The sequence below is a fragment of the Eublepharis macularius genome, chromosome 6, assembly GCF_028583425.1.
Source record: "Eublepharis macularius isolate TG4126 chromosome 6, MPM_Emac_v1.0, whole genome shotgun sequence".
NCBI lineage: Eukaryota > Metazoa > Chordata > Lepidosauria > Squamata > Eublepharidae > Eublepharis > Eublepharis macularius.
The window spans coordinates 32379365-32399713 of record NC_072795.1 but is presented as its reverse complement, the minus strand read 5'-3'; the positions used below and the strand labels follow the sequence as shown (position 1 = coordinate 32399713).

The 20349-nt window shown below is 44.1% G+C and overlaps 1 protein-coding gene across 3 annotated transcripts in view; it reads left to right on the top strand.

Moving 5' to 3' along the window:
- Window positions 1-20349, top strand: part of KCNAB1 (potassium voltage-gated channel subfamily A regulatory beta subunit 1) — a 263968-nt gene that overhangs the window by 169703 nt on the left and 73916 nt on the right. For all 3 annotated transcript variants that reach the window (XM_054983176.1, XM_054983175.1, XM_054983177.1), the window contains exon 3: window positions 7464-7501. In XM_054983176.1, coding sequence (XP_054839151.1) covers window positions 7464-7501 — 38 coding nt within the window. The remainder of the gene's footprint in view (window positions 1-7463; window positions 7502-20349) is intronic.

Sequence of the window (20349 nt, the reverse complement as noted above, 5' to 3'; positions counted from 1 at the left end):
GGGGCTGTGTGGAAGCAACATGTCCGCTTACTACTGACCTTGCTGCTGTGTTTGGAATGGATTCTTTTTTCTCTGACCTTGGCCTGTTCATGTGGACTTGTTTCTGGAATACCCCTTTGGACTTGAAGCTGTGAATGTTGCCTAATCGGTGCCTGAACTTTGGAATTGTGCTTTGACCTGCTCAGACAACTTGGGAGTTTTCCCTTGCTTGCTGTCTGTATGAGTCTGCAATCGGGACAAAGATATTGGTACATTGAAAGTTATAGTATACTAGAAACTAATATTCTGTTTCCACACTACTCACCTTCAATCAGAACACCACGGAATGTAGCTTAAAAAAGTGGAAGATAGCGTTTTCTCGCACGAGTTTTGTGTGATATCATGCAAAACTCACGTGAGAAAATGCTATCTTCCGGGTTTTGTTTGCAGCGTTCCGTGGTGTTCCGAATGAAGGTGAGTAGTGTGGAAACGGCTATTGTTTGATTTTCAACCTAGCCAGTTCAGCAAGAATCTGTTCAGGCAATTGATAGGTAGAGCAAAGAATCGGGACTCAGCAACTGGAAATCAGAAAAGGGAGCTGCCTGTGCAATCAGTAGGCAAGAGCCAGTCTGCCCAGTCTTTAAAAGCTTAAATGCCCTTGAGTTGTTGGAAGTGTACAGCGAGATATAATCCTTAAGCCACATACTCCAGGGCAAATTTTACTAAATGGCACCCTTTCCCTGTCCAGGAATGTAACTAGGATTGCCAAGTGTCTGGTTTTGGCCTAGACAGTCCAGCATTTTGGGGGTAGGGGTGTGGCATTGCTACTGGGGCGCAGAAGCGGCCTGCCCCCCCCCAAGCACCTGGTCAACCTTCTGCAGAGGCGTGGTGCTGCCCAGGAGCAGCTGTACAGCCAGCTTGGGCACTAAAGTTGCTAGCCTCCAGGTGTTGGCTGGAGATCTCCCAGAATTACAACTGATCTCCAGGCCACAGAAATCAGTTCACCTGGAGAAAATGTCTGCTTTGGAGGGTGAACTCTATGGAATTACACCATGCCAAGGTCCTTTCCCTCCCCAAACCCTGCCTTTTCCAGGCATCTCCCCACGCAAATCTCTAGGAATTTTCCAACTTGCAGCTCAGCTGGCAACCCTACTGGGCACCCAGCTGGCCTCCTACAGCAATGTGGCACCACCCAGGAGTAGACATGGGGACAAACAGCAATACGAACGAAAAAACCCCACAAACAGCCCGTTCATCTGTTCGCGAATGGGCCGTTTGAGAGTCCCCATTCCAAACGAACAGGTGGTTCGATGTATTGTCGAAGGCTTTCACGGCCGGAGAATGATGGTTGTTGGGGGTTTTCCGGGCTGTATTGCCGTGGTCTTGGCATTGTAGTTCCTGACGTTTCGCCAGCAGCTGTGGCTGGCATCTTCATGCCAAGACCACGGCAATACAGCCCGGAAAACCCCCAACAACCAACGAACAGGTGGTTGTTGCAAGCCTCGTTCCTTGTGGCAGCTGTTCGGGAAGCCAGACACTCAGGCGCCTTCAATCAATTCCCCTGGCAAGGGCAAGGACTGAACTCTGTTTGAACTCCTTCTGGCTTTCCTTCTGGCTTTAACCCTTCAGCTTCCGGCAGACAGTCCAGTTTTTGCCACTCAGAAGAGAAATAGACAGCAAAGGGGGGGGGCCATGGATCATACCTTTCCCAGGCTGCAATCTCTCTGAAACTTAGGGGATCTTCAGAGGACAGTGAGGACTATGTCCCCTGCAAATTTGGTGGGTATTGGACATTGGGAGGGTCAGTTTTATAACCCCTCAAAGTAGCTTTCAACAGGCAGTACAGTTTTTGGCGCTGTGAAGAGAAAATGACAGCAAAGGGGGCAGCACCGGCTCTCCCAGTGTGAGAGGGACAGAGAGAATCTCTCCATCCTGCTGGCACCGGGAAGGAGCAGCCCCGCAGCACCAGCTCTGCCCACTGTCAGAGGAATAAGGAGATTCTCCTCGTCTCTCTGACAGCGGGCAGAAGCGGCCCCACGATGGCGCCAGCTCTGCCCACTGTCAGAGGGATGGTGAGATTCTCCTCGTCTCTCTGACAGTGGACAGAAGTGGCTCTGCAGCAGTACCGGCTCTGCCCGCTGTCAGAGGGACCAGGGGAGTCTCTTCTCGTCCCTCTGACAGTGGGCAAAAGTGGACCACAGCGCTGGCTCTGCCCGCTGTCAGAGGGACGGAGAGAATCTATCCGTCCCTCTCGCACCCGGCAGCAGCAGCCCAGCAGCACTGGGGTGGGGTAAGGGGGTGGGGGCTGGGGGTTGTGAGGTGTTTAAAGGGCCCTGCCCCTTGCAGGAAAGGGGCAGGAAAGGGCCCTTTAAACTATCAGCTGTCAGGTGGCAAGGGGGAATCCCCCCTGCCACCTGCCAGCTGATAGTTTAAAGGGATCTTTAAAGGGCCACGAACATGAACACCGAACATGTTTGTTAAAGGGACATGTTCAGTTCTGTTCGTTGTTTGTTGTTCGTGGTTGGCAATGAACAATGAACAGCGTTTTCGGAATTTTTTTCCCATTCGTGCCCATGTCTACTCAGGAGTGGTGCCTGGAAGTGTGGGGATTGGCATGATGACATCACTTCCTACAGTGACATTATGATGTTCTCTCCTCCTCCTTCTCTCTTCTTAGCCCTTAAGCAGTAGAAATTGCACCAGAGGCATTTTTAAAATTCAAAAATAACTATTTTATTGATTTTAGAGGGGAAAGGTTAGGTGAAATCAGGGATTTAAAATATCTGAGGTAGTTCAACATAGAAATCTCTGAGGTAAAATCAGTACATGCACAGACTTTACTTCTTAGGCTCTTCACAGATACTTAAATTCTTGTTTAGAGCCTTTTGTTCCCATGTTGTCCCCAGTCTAGTACACTTTATTTTAGGATTCTCTTTCTCTTTTGAGTTTAAGAATGCTGGTACCCACTTTCTAGTAGCCCAAACCCCTTCTCTTCAAATACCAGTGCTTTCCTTTAGTTTTTAACTGGATCTTAAGGTCTCCAAAAGTTTCCAACCACACCTGAGCAGGGATCTCTTCACTCTCCAGAGCTACCTCCCTGTTTAGCTGGGATGGGAAAATATCCTCTCCTTAGACGATCTATCCCCTTTCTTTGGCCCGAATGGGAGTCTGCACCCACTTCCCAAACTTCCTTGCCAACTTTTCCCAAGTTCTCCTGTCGGTGTTAAACTACTTTCAGTTAGGACTTCATCTCCCCACTGTTCACACTCGATTCCTCTCATGTAGGGCCGAAAACAGACCCTCCTCTTTCCAGCTCGTGCTACCCAATCAGATGCCTTCAAGTAGTCTGTCACTTAAAACTCTCTGTGTTTGTGAAGGATTAACACTTAACAATCCTTCAGCTGTTTGTACAGCACTTCTAGGCTTTTAAAAAGTGCAGTTCATCAGAGACGTCATCATGCCATCCCGGGGGGCACATGCACAGTGTGTGCACACATGAATGGTAAGTTCCAGCCCGCCTCTCCCTGGGTTCCGGTATTAGGCCAGACCCCATCAGGCAAGCCTAACTGTAACCAATGCTGCCGTGATGCAGGTGTATACATTTCCATGCTGTCGCTGACTCCTATTGGATAGTGACCATTGATGATGAAACACCTGAAGTAGGCCAACCATTCCAGTATTTGAAAAGGAAAAAGAAGGGTTGAATGTAGGGCTAGAGAAATTGTCCTCCCCTCTTGCAATGAAATGATCGAATGGGCATGAGCTGGAATTGCCTAATGCTATGACACTACTACTGTGATTTAGAATAGCTGTGCTGTAAGATGTCTGATATTCTGGCTTTCTAAATGATAATAATAAGACTGTAGCAACATCAGAAAGGACGAGTGTGATTCAGCAGCAGACCATGGTTAGGAATTGGTCATTAAAATGGGAGCATCTTTTATGAACCTTGTGTTCCAGTGGCATATTGAAGCATCCACATTTCTCCACAAGACAAACCAGTAAATTTCTTCACTGAGCTATGATTAAAAATAACAATCCATATGCAGCAAATTTTCCTCTAGGTATTTACATTATGTGCTGGACACCGCACAGCATTTCTTCTTGTGCTAGAGCTCTTGCACAAGCAACTAGCCAAGAAAAAGAACATGGTAGCTGCTTGCACAAAGTCAAACTTATTGTATTTCTATGCAAGATGTTGTGTAACCCGTTTCTGGCTATTATAATATATAGGGAGGAATGTGCTAGGAATAGCACAAGATCTTGTGCAAGCGGATCTGCACCAAGTCCATTTATGTTTCTGCTTGCACACTGCAGGATGCAAGCCGGTATCTTTACGAACACCAAAATGCTCCAACATAAAAGTGATCAATAGTCTTTGGCTGAAAATTGCATATGGGCAGTATAAGCTATGGAAATACACTATGGGCCGTATTCGCTACAGTGAGTACCTTGTTTTAGATGCTTGGCTGTTCCATGATTCATCATAAACTACAGAAAAATTGAAAAGCACATTTATTTATTATTTATTTACATTATTTATAGTCTACCTTTTCTACTAAGGCTCAAGGCAAATTACACAGAGTAAATCAATACAATCAACAGGCTGGGACATCCAATAAACCATTCAATAGGAACCAATCAGAAATCTAAAAACAGAACGGAAGCAAGGCATAAGTATTAATAGGAGTCATTAAACGATGCAAAAATTACATAGTAGGATCCTACTTACAGCAACAGGAAGCACAAACTACACACAGTAGTAAGAGAGCTCGGTTCTTAACCCTTTACCCAAGTATCTTTCTGAGCCATTTTGTTACAGTATAACCCTATATTGCCTGTGTAGAAAGCCTTCTTGAATAATTCAGTTTTGCATAGTTTGTTGCAAGCCAGGAGAGCGGGAGCTTTCCTGACTTCATCAGGCAGGCCGTTCCATAAGGTGGGGGCTACAATGGAGAAAGTACGTGTATGGGCAGTTGTTGATTTTGCTCATTTGCAGCTTGGCACCTGCAGAAGGCCCTGCTCAGACAAATGAATTGTATAGAGGTGTATACAGGGAGTGGTGGTCCCACAGATATGAGGGGCCAAGGCCACGAGGGGCTTTGTATGTGATAGCCAATAAACTGAACCTGGTAACGGATGGCCAGGGAATGAAAGAAGGAAGTAATATGCATGCTCTATTTAGCTCCCAATAATAGCCGAGCCGTGGCATTCTGCACGAACTAGAGTCTCTGAGTTGATTTTGAGGGGAGTCCAATGTAAATTGCATTATAGTCATGTGGTTTTAATGTTACTGTGGCATGGATCTAGGCGGCCATATCAAGGTAGGGTGCCATCTTCCAGGCTAGACTGAGTTGGAAGAAGTCATTTTTTTGCTGCTGCATTAACTTGCTTCTCCAGCAGTAATGCATCTGATGAAGAGAAATGTGGTTCTCGAACGCTTGTGCTACAATGAAGTTGGTTAGTCCTAAAGGTGCTACTGGACTCTTTACTACCCATCAGTAATGTTGTATCCAGTATAACCTCAAGGCTCTTAACCAAGTCAGCATGGGTCTGCTGAACCCTATCAAATGCAGGGAGCAAATTGTCCTTCTAGATCTTCTCTTTCCCAGTTAGTGTTCTGTCTTTCCAAAGTTTCGTTTCAGTCTGTTTGCTCTTAGCCATTTAACCACAACAGGCTTCAATGGGTTAGGATTGCACTATTAGTAACTAGGTAACAAAGAGCAAAGGATGGTTTTATATAATTCCCATTTTTCACACTTCAACAATCCGCTCACCACATCATGGTGTGTAAACTCAAAAGGCGAGGATAGAAACAAAGATTGTTAAAGCTTTTACTAATTAATCAACAGACTATGATACAGATAAAGGGCAACATGTTTTTTTTTCTATTGACAGTCAGTTACTAGTACATTGCAATTCTCTTATTTTACCAAGGAATATTTCTCTTTTCTATCAAATAACTAGAATATAGTTCTGGCCAACTTTAGAATTCAATTCATGGCAGCACAAAGTGCCCTGAATGTCAACATTCTGAAATAATTGTTCTTGCGCCGTGACATCGGCCCAGCACAATTTTTTAAAAATTATGGTTTGTATGCACTAATACTGGGCATTCAGTAGCCATGTTTTCCACTAGGACTGGCACGTATTAGAAACACTGCGAGAAAAGGCTAAAGACTCTGGGACATTTCAGTTTAGAAGAAAAAGACTAGAGAGGGGGCATGATAGAGATTTATAAAATTATGCACGGGGGAGAGAGCTTTTTCTCCCTCTCTCCTAATACTAGGTCTCAGATACACCCAATAATGTTGATAGGCAATAGATTCAGAACAGACAAAAGGAAATACCTCTGTACTCAGCAAGTAATTGCATTGTGGGATTCAGAGCAAGAGAATGCAGTGATGGCCCAGGATCAGAGATGGCTTTAAAAGGGGATTAGAAAGATTGATGGAGGATAGGTCCATCAGTGCCCTGACCTGGATAGCCCAGGTGAGCCTGATCTCATTAGATCTCAGACACTAAGCAGGGTCGGCCTTGGTTAGTAATTGGATGGGAGACCTCCAACAAAAACCAGGGTTGCAGAGGCAGGCAATGGCAAAACACCTCTGTTAGTCTCTTGCCATGAAAACCCTGCCAGGATTGCCTTAAGTCAGCTATGACTTGAAGGAACTCTCCACCACCAGATCCATCAGTGGCTACTAATCATGGTGAGTAAAGGGAACCTTTGTGCACAGAAACAGCAAACCTTTAAATACCAGTGCTAGCTGGCAAGAGAAGGCCTTGGCCTCTATGCCCTATTCATTGACCCTCTAGGCCAACTGGTTGGCTACCATGTGAAACATGAAGTTGGACTACTGGTATGATCTAGCAGGCTCTTCTTATGTTATTATGGTAACTATTTATGCATTGAAAGAGTGGGAATGTCTCTCTCTTTACCACTCTTTAATTAACCTGCATGAGCAAAAGGGCAATTTAGGTGTGTTAAGGGGTAACTAAAATTTAAGTAGCTTCAGTAATCTTGACTATGGCCTATCAGACATTCTTCATGGAGCAGTTCGTGTGGGAAATGTCTTTTTTCTTTATGTTTTTGTGACTTGTCTGATAAGATCTAGCTTCAAGACCTTTCAGTGCACCAAGCTATTTTCATAGTGATTTAACTGTGGCTAATTGCTAACAAGAGCAGTATATCCACTGACAGTAATCTGTTCCCATTGAGATGTGTCATCAGTGTCTTGTTCGGGAGGGAGAAATCCCTACCTAGTCATGACAAAGCTTTTCAAGCAATGAAAACGTGTCCTCTGCACCTTTTCAGCCAATTAAAGTGGAAACAGTCTGAGTCTTCCATGTACATCCTCATTAGAAAAAGGTTCATCAAAAAATTGGTCTTAGGAGATACCATAAGGGAAACCATCCTAATTATAATGTGTTTTGTATATTAAAGAAAACCCTACAGAGTAACAAATCATTGTGTTTCTTTCTAGGGACATGGGTCACATTTGGAGGTCAGATTTCAGATGAGGTAAGCAATGTTATTTTGTTTAACTATAATTCACAAGCAGGATGTGGTGCCTTCTTATTTTAATTAGAAGTCAAGTCACGGGTGATAAAATAAACCAAGTCTATTCCTGTCTCAGGAAATGGCAAGGAATTATCGACCACAGGAGAAAAGATTTTGCACTTCTGGTACATTTCTGAGCATCCTAACAATTTTAAGAACTTGGTATTTAATAAACAGCATCTTCTGCATTAAAATATGCTCAATTAGTAATTAAATTATGGACTTCATAGCCAGTAGACATAGTGATGAACACAAGCATAGATGGCTTTAAAAGGGGATTAGACAGATTCCAGGGGGATAGGTCCACCAAAGGCTGCATGCTATGAGAACAATCACGGCCGTTTCCATCGCAAAGCTAGACCTGAATCCAGACTGAAATGAGTCTAGATAATCCATCTCTTCCAAGACCACCTGAAGCTGTGTAGCTACCACCTACTTGAACACCTTCCCCATTCATTGAATATTAGCCACTGAGTGGTAGTCATTGAGGTCATTTGAGTCCATGGATGCCTTCTTCAGGAGGGTCTCACACAACCACCTCTTTCAAAGTGGTAGAAACTACACTCTTTCTGCAAAGAGTTATTTTTTACCTCCTGGACCCAGTCAACCAACCCAGCCCAGCATGATATGATTAGCTATGAGGGACAAGGGGCAAGGCTGGACATGGTGAGCTGCACACTTGAAAGCGCCTGGTCCACTTTATTAGGCCTCTCCAACTGAAAATCATCCATACAGTTAAAACCAGACTGGGTTCCAATAATATCCTGAGATTGAACCAGTTCAACTGTGGTGTATCTGCTCACATCTCTGACATCTGCTGACCATGTGCACAGCAGAATAATTTGGGTCTTTCTGGAAGGGACAGTTGTTTGTCCTCCTTAAGAACATTTTCAGGACCCATTACCTACGATATAACCTCTGATTTAAACTTGAGGGAATTTTTCAAAATCTCAGTATGGAAACAAAAACTTCACCATACCAGGCATTTTGCTGTATGGTGGGTCACCTGTTGATTGGAACAATTCTCCGTAATATATTTAGTACCTTTTCTAATGGATCATGAGATAGGATTGCTTCCTTCTGGGGCAGTGAAACATATCACAACTATGGGCAGAATAGACACTGCAAAAACATTCTCTTGGGAAAATACATTAGTCATGTAACTAACCTAAAGTCTACAATAATGTTTGTAGATTCTATGCAAAATGCCCCTCATCCAGTCTCTGGTATGTGTTGCTGTAAAGGGTGTGTGGAACATTTCCATAGGCTGCTGCTGATCACCTCTCTAAGGGCCAAGCTAGATGTGTAGGTTTTTAAAGAGTTGGATCTGGGTTCCAGCTTCCGACCCAACTCAGGTTTCCACAACCATACAGCGCCAGCAGTTAAAAATTAAATGACTACTATAAAAGAGAGGCCAAATGGCTCAGAATGCCTTTGTTCCTCCTTCCTCCCTGAGGCCATTTCCCCATGTCACAATAGCACAGTAGGAGTTTTTTTCAGCCTGTTTTTACCGCTCCACGTGCTCAGTATACTCCACGTGAAGCAGAAAAAACAGGGAGGGGAACTTCCTCTCCTGCTATTTTGACAGGAGGAAATGGCTTGAGGGGGGGAGGGGGAGCCCCTTCTCCCCCTACGGAGGCATTCTGAGGCCATTTAGCATCTCCTTTATTTTTAACAGCTATTTCCCAAAGCTGTTGTGTAGCTGCAGGGAACTCGAGTTGGGTGTGGGGAATTCAGACCCAACTCTTTAAAAACCTGCATGTCTAGCTTGGCTAGGGGTTGCCAGCTCCAAGTTGGGAAATTCCTGGAGATTTGGGGGTGAAACCTGGAGAAACCTGGAGAAAGTGGGGTTTGGAGAGCGAAAGGACCTTGGCATGGCATAATTCCACAGAGTCCACCCCACAAAGTAGGCATTTTCTCCAGGTGAACTGATCTCTGTGGCCTGGAGACCAGTTGTAATTCCAGGAGGCCTCCAGCCACTACCTGGAGGCTGGCAACCCTAAGCTTCGCCCTTAGTTCTTTACCATTGTATCATCTTCCCCCTCCTATTTACAGTAAATGTAGGGAATGGGCAAAGAAGATGCTTGTTCATTTTCTGCTGTGATTTGGAATGTTTCTGACCAGGCCTAAGGAGGTAAATATCCCAGAATGCTTTTCAATTGGTTGCATTTCCAAATTGGTTGATTATTGAATTTGGATTCATGAGGTACTCTCTTTCATGCACATTTCAGATTCATGGGCAAATAAAAGTGTGTGTGAGGTGCATGTGTGTGTAAAACACATTGGTAAAAATTGGACAATAAATAATACTGTGTATTTGGAAACTGTTCATTTTAATATACATGTTGAGCCACACTTGTTTTTATTATTTCATTAAGCTTCCAGGCTAGTTCCTTATTGATTTGTACTACGTTTGGAGCAATACTCAGTTTTATTTTTCTGTTTCATCCTTTTCAGTTACCCTTACTCCAGTCTAAGACAACTGAAGTCAATGGTCTTAGACTGGAGCAACTCTGCATGGAACTGCATTTTCAGTTTGTGTGCTTGAAAAGCCTGTTAAGAAGTCAAGACAGAGGTAGCTAATTTATCAGCTACTTATGGTGCAGGACTAGTATACCTTGGGGACTATATACATATGCTTTTCTGCTCAGCCAGAGCTTTGACCAAAATACAGTTTATTTAAAAAGACAGCACAAGTCTCCATCTTGTAAGGAAACTGGCACTATAAAAAGCAGCCCCAAGAATGTCTTTGTGCTAGGCAATTGCAGGTCTTGAAACAGTAGGTCAAACCAAAGAGCAACATTGACCAGAAAGTGTGTATGATTTTTTAACATTATTCTGTTTACTTTAACAAATATCAAAGTGCCACACTGGAAACTAAAAGGTGCTCTTATCACTTAGAGAAACACTCAGTTTGGGTCTCCTTCTGTATAAGCCCTGTTTGTGTGTTCAGTGAACACATATACATCCTGCATGTATGAGTGTGCATCTTTTGTAAGAAATGTTCAACCCGTGTTCACTTTACGCATGAAACTGGGGACCAGAACCTGCATCAATGTGGGGTTTGAATCGCATGTTAATCTGTATATATGCTGAACATGACTACCTCTGAATGCACATATAAAGACAAAACCAAGTGTACACTGTACATGGATTGTTTCTGCATTCATTTACCTTGTTAACAAGGAGTCGGATGATCAATCAATCAAGGTCAGTTATTGACTACTCTAATTGGCAGCATCTGTCCAGGATCTCAGGCAGAGGTCCTTCACATCACCTGTTGCCTGATCCTTTTTATCTCGAGGTGCCCGAGATTGAACTTGGGACCTTGTGCATGCAAAGCAGGTGCTCTCCCACTGAGCCACAGCCCTCTCATATTTGCATGTCAACCACACCTTGAAGCTTTATAGAGATGAAGTTAAGGACGAGGTTCAGATTAAACTCTTCTTAATAACCAGGACTTAATGCTGTGATTCAGCGATGACTGACATGAGAAGCTTCCCAAGGACTGCAGCAGTGAATTGCAGTGCAGTCCTAAGGAGAATTACTCCAGTCTAAGGCTGTTGATTTCAGTGGGCTTAAACTGGAGTAACTCTTCTTAGGATTGCACTGTTAGTGCATTTGGATGGTTGGGGCAATGCATTTTTAATGGTCAGCTGGAATGGCTGTTAAAATAAAATATATGACAATAGGCTACCTTTGTGGAAACTGCTGAATAAAAACCATTTAACACAGACGGACACTGCATTCGGCCTCAAAAGCCACCAAAACAAAGCAGTCATCTTTGAGCAGGAACGTTTTTTATCTAGGGAGAACTTCTGGGTGGCTAACATGAAGCGCTGCACTCTTGAGGGGCCTGGTGCTGAACGCCTTCTCTTCCACAGCTGGGTCTTTAAAATCAGGGCTTTGGAACGTCAGGATTCAGGACTGTGCTGCTGGTTTCATGCAGCAAAAAGAAAGTTCATAGACATCTGACGACACCAGGCACATCCCCCCAAATTCTCTCTCATTAAAATGATTTTCAGGTAGCAGGAATGTTGCAAACAGCTGGAATGCTCACCCCAGTAAAGTCATATTAGATGTTTGACATATAAATCAAAGCCAAAATAATCAGTTGCCAAAATAAACCTGCCCAGCAAGAACAATAAAGAATGACAGAGCACAGCGTAGCAATAGAAAATGACAACTAGTGCCTGCAAACGGCTCTCAATGATTTCTGCTAATAACAGATTGGAGAGGATGGGCATGGACTTGAATGGAGTTGTGCTGGGAGCAGCAACAGCAAAGAGACATTATCTTTTTATTAGAACCCTGATTGCCTGCACACCTTTCCACATCTTCTTGAGCCAAGTCCGCCACTGGATATTCTAGATACAGAAATGATGTAATCACACACTGATAAATCAGGATTAGCTGCAAGGTCTGCAAATCCATCTGAAACCGATTACGACTACACTCCTATGCATATTACCTAGGAGCAAGCTCCATTTCACTTCATGATTTGGAACAGAAAATGATATCATAGCACTCCAGGAATATCCATATCTCTATGGCAAAAACTATAGATGTTTGGAAATTCCCAGAGTGTCCTGTTCCAAAAACTGGAAGTGATGTCCCAGAATAAGTGCCTACTAGGGAGTTTCCACACAACATGCCGTTAAAATTAGTTATGTTTTGTTTCAGATGGATTTCATCTCTGTGCTCGGCTTTATGCTTGTTTAATTTTTTTATGCTACCATTCCCTGTTGCATCTGTTTCCCTGAATGTCCCCTTGCTCATTATTGTACTTCTCTCTGTGAGTGTCCTAGCGGTTGATTATATTGTATTTTCACTCACACTGTTGTAATCTGCCTTGGATCTCAGTGAGAAAGGCAGACTAATATCAATAACAACAATAACAATAATAACAGTAACAACTTAATATCTGAAGAAGTGAGCTGTGGCTCACAAAAGCTCATACCCTACCACTAATTTTGTTAGTCTTATAGGTGTTAAGATAAGATCCTTAAAGATAAAGATGTTTCTCTGGGAACCAAGATCAACATAATCCAAACTATGGTATTCCCCATTGCCGTGTATGGATGTGAAAGTTGGACGGTAAAGAAAACTGACGGGAAAAATTGATTCATTTGAAATGTGGTGTTGGAGGACAGTTTTGTGGATACCATGGATGGCCAAAAAGACAAATCAGTGGGTACTAGATCAAATCAAGCCGGAATTCTCCTTAGAAGCTAAAATGACAAGACTAAAGCTATCATACTTTGGTCACATCATGAGAAGACAAAATTCTCTGGAAAAGTCAATGCTAGGAAAAATGGAAGGCAGCAGGAAAAGAGGAAGACCTAAAATGAGGTGGCTTGACTCAATAAAAGAAGCCACATCCTCCAGTTTGCAGGATCTGAGTAGGTCTGTTAGAGAGAGAACATTTTGGAGGTCTTTCATTCATAGGGTCGCCATAGGTCGGAAACGACTTGACGGCACATAACACACAACACATAGGTGCTACTGGACTATTGCTCTTTTCCGCTCCTACAGACAGACTAACATTGCTACTCATCTTGAACAATAACAACAGTAACTATAATAACAACAATAACAATAATGATGATGATAATGTCTCCGCCCCCTCCCAGTGCTCCTGGGGATTACCAGCCAAGGATTGGCAACTATAGGTATAAGACACATTTAGCTTGGCTAAATTTCTCTTAGTAGTTGTGTTATTGGAATTTGCCCTGTCAGAGAAGCAACTGAGAATTAAAAATGATGAAATTCTACTATATAAAAGGCTAACCGTGTTCCAGACAACTCACTTCCTACCCTAATGCACCACCAGAAGGTGCTGCCATGGAGAGAAGCCCAGAAGAGGCAGCCTGTACCTCCAAGAGCACGCTGGGGCGGGAAGCCCAGGCCAAAATCAGACATGGAGCAGGCAGCAATGCCTGCCCCCACCACCACCTTCATCCACCTGGGATCACAAGTGGAGCAGGTGGCAATGCCCACCCCCCTTCATCACCCAGCTGGAATCAGGAGTGGAGCAGGTGGCAATGTCCTCCCCTGCCTTCACACATCTGGGATCAGGAGCGGAGCAGGTGGCAATGCCCACTCCCCAACTTCACCCTATTGGGATCAGGAGCAGAACAGGAGGCAATGCCTACCCCCCTTCATCCAACTGGAATCAGGAGCAGACCAGATGCCAATGTCTGCTCCCTGCTTTCACCTGGCTGGGATCAGTCATGGAGGAGGTGGCAATGCCCACCTGTCCGTCTTCCCCTTTCTAGAGCCCATTGTATTTTTTCCCACAACTGGCTTTGTTACTAGTCTTTTATATGAGCTTAATATCATTTAGCCATTTAATTACATTCCAAGGTTGTCTTTACTGGAATAGGAAGGTATAACTGAAAGTTGAGGATGTCAGCAAAATGGATTCCAAGGAATGGTTGAGCAAAAGTGGTTGACAAAGAGAAACAACTCTCTCTGAGCCAAGCTACAAGTGATGCCTGACACAAGTTGAACACTTGTCAGCTTCCCTCAAGTTTTGATGGGAAATGTAGGCATCCTGGTCCTGCAGCTGTAATGAAGAGCCAAGCTGTAAAAAGAGGATGCCTACATTTCCGATCAAAACTTGAGGTAAGCTGACAAGTGTCCAAACTGTGTAAGGCGTCACTTGTAGCTTGGCTCTCTGTTTTCAGAGATGACCCTTTTAGTTCATGCTGTGATCAATGCTAAACATGCTAAAACTTCCTAGCAGTGTTCTCTATAGCATGGTCCTTTTGCCCTCGCAGCTTCTTATAATGCATGCTCTGTGCCCAGGAGGAAGCACACTTATCTGTCCTATGACAATTTGGGGGGAGGACGTACACAAAGGACCCTTCATTCTCATCTGAACTACTAATAGCATTGTAAGACTGTTGTGTTTTTTTAGTGTATCTTTAACAAAACTCCAAAGAACCTTTTGGCTTTTAAAACAGTGCAGGATAAACAATTGCAGAAAAAATAAATACAGTGTACAGCACACACAGTATAACTTTCAATTACATGGAACTGGAAGGGTAGATTCAGACAGTGGTCCTTTGTGTGTTCTACCAACGTGTCCCTATTTTTGCCTGTGAAATGTCGGGGAGTGTGTACACCTATGCTCGCACACTGCTCATCTGTGTCTGACAGTGCAATCCTAAGCAGAGTTATATCCTTGACCTTTACTGGACTAGAAGACTGCAAATGCTTAGGGCTGCACTGTCAATATGTTTTCATAAAGGTTGACTCCTTAGTTAGGAGCCTGTATGCTCACCTCTCTGAGACTTCTGACATACATGCGGCTTTCAGTTGCTCTTCACCAACAACTGACATGGTTTTTATAGATGCAAGGAAATTCTATCTTGTTTAAGCAGTAGAAAAGGCAAAAATAATGTAAACAGTCAAATAAATAAAACAGTTTTCAGCATTTCCTTTTTAGTCAAATCTTCCTTTTTATTATTAAAATAACAGTTGAGTTATTACCAGGGCTTTTTTTCTGGGAGAAGAGGTGGTGGAACTCAGTAGGTCGCCCTCGGCAAAAATGGTCACATGGCTGGTGGCCCCGCCCCCTGATCTCCAGACAGAGGGGAGTTTAGATTGCCATCCACGCCGCATGGCACGGAGGGCAATCTACACTCCCCTCTGTCTGGAGAGCAGGGGGCGGGGCCACCAGCCATGTGACCATTTTTGCCGAGGGCGACCTACTGAGTTCCACCACCTCTTCTCCCAGAAAAAAAGCCCTGGTAATAACTCAACTGTTATTTTAATAATAAAAAGGAAGATTTGACTAAAAAGGAAATGCTGAAAACTGTTTTATTTATTTGACTGTTTACATTATTTTTGCCTTTTCTACTGCTTAAACAAGATAGAATTTCCTTGCATCTATAAAAACCATGTCAGTTGTCAGAGGTTCCGGAACTCTGTTCCACCGCATTCCAGCTGAAAAAAAGCCCTGGTTATTACCATCCCCAAGGAACTGAATTTCATATAATAGCAATGCTGACTCGGCATTTCTCTCACACATTCTAACCAGTAATAAGGACAATTCCAAAACGAATCATAATAGCTTGTGACACCAGCAGTTACCACTGCAGCAACCAATCATTGAGTTTTCAAATGTGTAGGGTCATCAGAATTCTTGGCTGGCCATCAAGGTACTATGTCAATCGTTATGGCTCATGGAGGACTATTTTTGGTTTGCCGCAGAAGTCAAATTCACCTGATTACTCAAGATCATGTTATCAAGAACATCTCTTTCTTTCTGCATCAGCTGCTCAAACCAAACTATGCTAAGGGCATAAATAGAAACTTGGAAACTTTTAGGAGGCACCATAAGGCAGTTTTATTCACTGCAGCATTTCATGTATGCTTCAGGCATTGTATTGTATTTTACTTTGTTACATTTTATTGGGTTTTTTTTAGGTTGGGAGAATTTCAGAGTTTTATTATTGGTGGGCATTTAATCAGGTATTGTAAGCCACTTTGAACCAGGGGAAAGGTAGGGCATAACTGTTTCAATAAATAAATAGAATCTATACTCAAACTGTGTGCAGTCTGCATTAAAAAAATCCCAAAGATAATTTATGAACTTTAGTACTTTTAAAATAACAATATGTCTTCCGAGTTTTAGATGCAACCCTTAATCATTATATAGGATTGCAACTTACCAGCTCTGGGTCAGGAATTTCCTGGGGATTTGGGGAGGAGAGAGACCTAAGTGGGGTATAAGGCCATAGAGCTCACCCACCAAAGCTGCCATTTTTCTCTAGGGAAATAGATCTCTATAGTCTGGAGATCAGGCCCAACTCCTCATCCATCTCCCCACTCTCCAAAGCCCCCCCTGCCCCCGCCCCAAATTCTGTGCAGGAATCATTCTAATTCTTTGCTTAAAATAAGGTGGGTTTAGAAAACTATCAGTGTGGTCCTAAGCAGAGTTATAGCCTTCTAAGTCAATTGATTTCAGTGGTAGGTTTGCCAGGTCCCCAGGAGTCCAAACTGGGGGATGAGGGGCTTGGAGCCTTGCACATCAGGAAGACTTACCTTGTCCTTGCATGTGGGAGCATGCTGCGGTGCTCCTGGGCCCATTCCCCACACATTTCCCCCCCCCTTGCTGGCCAGGTGAGAGGTGGTGGGGCAGAGGCTGGGAGCAGGGAATGGGATCCCTAGTTAGTAGGCTTAGAAGAGTGTAACTTTGTTTAGGATTGTTCTGTTACATTGCAATCCTAAGAACACTTTTCCAGGAATACCCTTATTGAATGGACCTGAGTGCATTTGAGTAGACCTGGCACTACACTGTTAGGCTGCAATCCTATTTACACTTATTTGAGAGTTAGTTCTTGTCATGGGCCAGTCTGGGTTCACTGAGAGTGAGGACTCCTCAGAAGAAGAGGAGCTTTGTGTAGCCAGTCCTGACACAGCAAAAGCTGGTGATCAGGAAGAACAGCTGCTGCCAGCAGCTGAGCCAGCTCCAACACCACCAACACCCTCCAGCTCCAACACCACCAGTGAAACTCAGCCACCAGTTGCCCCAAATCCTCAGTCAGCAGCTGAGTCAGAGGCACCAATGCCCTCCAGCTTTAACACCACTGGTAAAGCACAGCCAAGGATGCCCAAACCTCCAGCCTCACCCACAGAACATCACAGACAAAAGCAGCGTGTGGAGCTGCAGGAGAGGCGGCAAAGTGCACGCCTCCTGGCCAGATGCCAGATGCTTGTTGAGAGCGATGAGGAGTGAGCACAGGATAGCTCCCAAGCAGCTGGCTGCAAGCCCAGCCTGTCTATAAAGCCCAGCCACAGAAGACCAGGAGGTGTGGAAGCAACACGTCAGAATCCTGCTCTGACTGTGACTACTCTGCTGAATCTTGCCTTGCTGTGTGAGCCCTGGACTGTACCTTGACCTTGCTTCTGAATCGCCATTGCTCTGACTGGTAACTGACCTAGGGACTTCTTGACTCGGCTTTCGGATTTTGGACTTTGGACTTTGGACGTGCACCGACCTTGGACTGGACTCAGACTATCCTGCCTGTGCTGACCTGGCTCACGACAGTTCTACTGAATTCAGTGGCACTTTCTTGTGCATAAACATGCATTAGATCAATCCCAGGTTGTATTTGGAAGGTACATCATGCAACTGCCTTGCTGAAGCACATCTCAGCCAGGAGGGGAGGCTTTCTGGAAACCCAATATACACAGAAGAAAGGGAAGAATATAATTTTAACAAATCAATCTGCATGTATCCATTTTGGTAGCTAGGAGGAGAGGCCTACGATCATGCGGACAACAAAAGCTCCAGTGCTGAGCACTGGGAGTTCTGCTTATCCACCCCCTCCAGTTTCTAAGATTTCACCAGATCTTTCCCACATATTTTCAAGCTGTCTTTCACAGCTGGAGGGCTTAGAAAATTGTTTTCTATTCTTAGCGGGAAGCAGTCGTTCTTCTGTTGCTGCCTTTTGCTTTCTAGTGCTTACACAGTATGAGTAAGTAGGCTTATACAGTATAGAATAAATACACAGTATGAGCTATGGGTGTCAAAGTACAATCTGTTGGACTCTCGAGCATCACAAGCTGAGATTCTACTGTGAATCCGGGTGAAACTTAACTTTAGATAACAGGACTACTGCTGAAAATGGCAGCCTTGATTCGTGTTCTCATAATTGTTGGCTTCTTTTCACGTGATGCTGTTTGCTAGTGCTGGTAGTTGGTGTGAAAGCACATCATGAAAGTGAAGCTATGCTTTAGGGGGAGACAGAGGGGAATGCAACATGGGCACGCTGCTTTAGGCAGTAGCCTTGCTTCTTCTGCAATATGCAGTTTCACCCTAAAAGCAATTCCAACCATCCAACGTGTGGCATCAGCCCTGAAAATCCCTGTAATATCGATGTGATGTAGAAGATCTCTGATTAAGATTCTCTGGAGCAGAGATCAGAAACGTTTTGGCATTCATGTGCCAAAACACATCAACATTTCAGAGCAAGCAAGCAATAAACACCTGGCATAAGAAAACCAGCTGCATAACTGAAACTATAGGATATGAGAAAAAGATTCTGGTCCAGTAACACTTTAAAGATCAACTAGTTTTCCAGGATATGAGCTTTATCTAATACAGACCACCATGGCTTCCCACCTGAAACTATCTGTATGCAGGGGTCATTTCATAGAAAAAGAGCTGGAGGAACTCATTAGCATAACTCATTAGCATAACTTATCAGCATATGCCACACCCCTTGCCATCGCTGGAAGTGTGACATCAGCATAACTAATTTGCATATGCCACACCCCCTGACATCACCTATCCTGGCTGTTTTGGACCCAATCCTGGCCATTCAGGGCCAAAATTGGGCCCAAAATGGCAAAAAGGGGCTGAATAGGCTGAAAAGGGGCCCAAAATGGTCAGGATTGGGCCGCTGTCGAGCAGGAGAGTGTTCTACCACCCATCAGAGGATCAATCCAGGCCATTTCGGCCCCAATCCATGGCCGAGGGTCAGGTGGGTGGGGCCAACTGTCATGTGACCTCTTTGGGGAACTGCCGGAACTTCATTCCTGTGCGTTCCCCCTCAAAATGAGCCCTATCTATATGGCATAAGAAGGCCATTTGCCTAACTGGACTATACAGTTTAACATTACAGATGACTGACATGTTGATTAATACTCCACAAAATTATTGTGATCCAGGCACTGGCTGCTGAGAGTCCTATTAGAAAGCAGCAGACATGAGACCTCACAGTAAGTAACAGATACACATGGGAGCAACCAGTGCAATTGTTTTAGTGCTGTGGCATAAATCTGCACATTCTTCTCACTTGGACTACTAGCAACTGTTCACCTCAATCATTTCCCTTTCTGTAAAAGCATCTCCAAGAAGCCCTTTACTCCCATAAAAAATCTTTGCCTGCCATTCCCTCTACATACTGGTTATTCTAGCATCCCACCTAACCCTCCAATATATCTTGACTTGTTTTTTAAAGAGCCGTATTCAGTTAGGTGCTGGGCCACATTTGGTTCTGAAGCCATCAGTTGCTGACTCCTTGCTAGTCTGGAGTTTTCTTTTTAGTAATTGGCAGCTCCATGAGGCTGTTCTGAAGATGAGGAAAGGGGCACTACAAGGGAGGGTGTTTAACTATTTCCTTCAGGCTATCTCCCCAAGGCAAATTGTCCCCAAAGCAGCAATTAGCTGCATAAAGGGGAAGACAGGTATGACATCCATGCCAGTATTCTTCCCCTTCAGAATTGCTTGGGGAAGCTGGATTAGATCAAGGAAGCAGACAGGAAGAAAGGGTTCAACATCCTCTCTCCCGTCACCATTCCCGATATTAAAAACAGCTGTGTGGAACTACCATTTAGCATTAAACTGTCCTCTGTAATCACAGATCTCTTGAGTATCATCTGGCTGAGCCCTTTGGATGAGCACAGTATCACTACAAACTACACCAAACTACACAGTTTGTTGTAGGAGAGCCAGTTTGGTATAGTGGTTAAGAGCACGTGACTCTAATCTGGAGGACTGGGTTTGATTCCCCACTCCTTCACTTGAAGCCAGCTGGATGAACTTGGGTCGGTCACAGCTTCTCTGAGCACTCTCAGCCCCACCCACCTTACAGGGTGATTGTTGTGGGGATAATAACAACATACTTTGTAAACCGCTATGAATGGGCATTAAGTTGTCCTGAAGGGCGGAATATAAACTGAATGTTGTTGTTGTTGTTATTAAGCCAAATTGTATTGCTGGAATAGAGGCATGAACTGGTCCATCAGTCTATCCTGCTAAAGAAATGTACATGGACCCTTCACAAATTGGA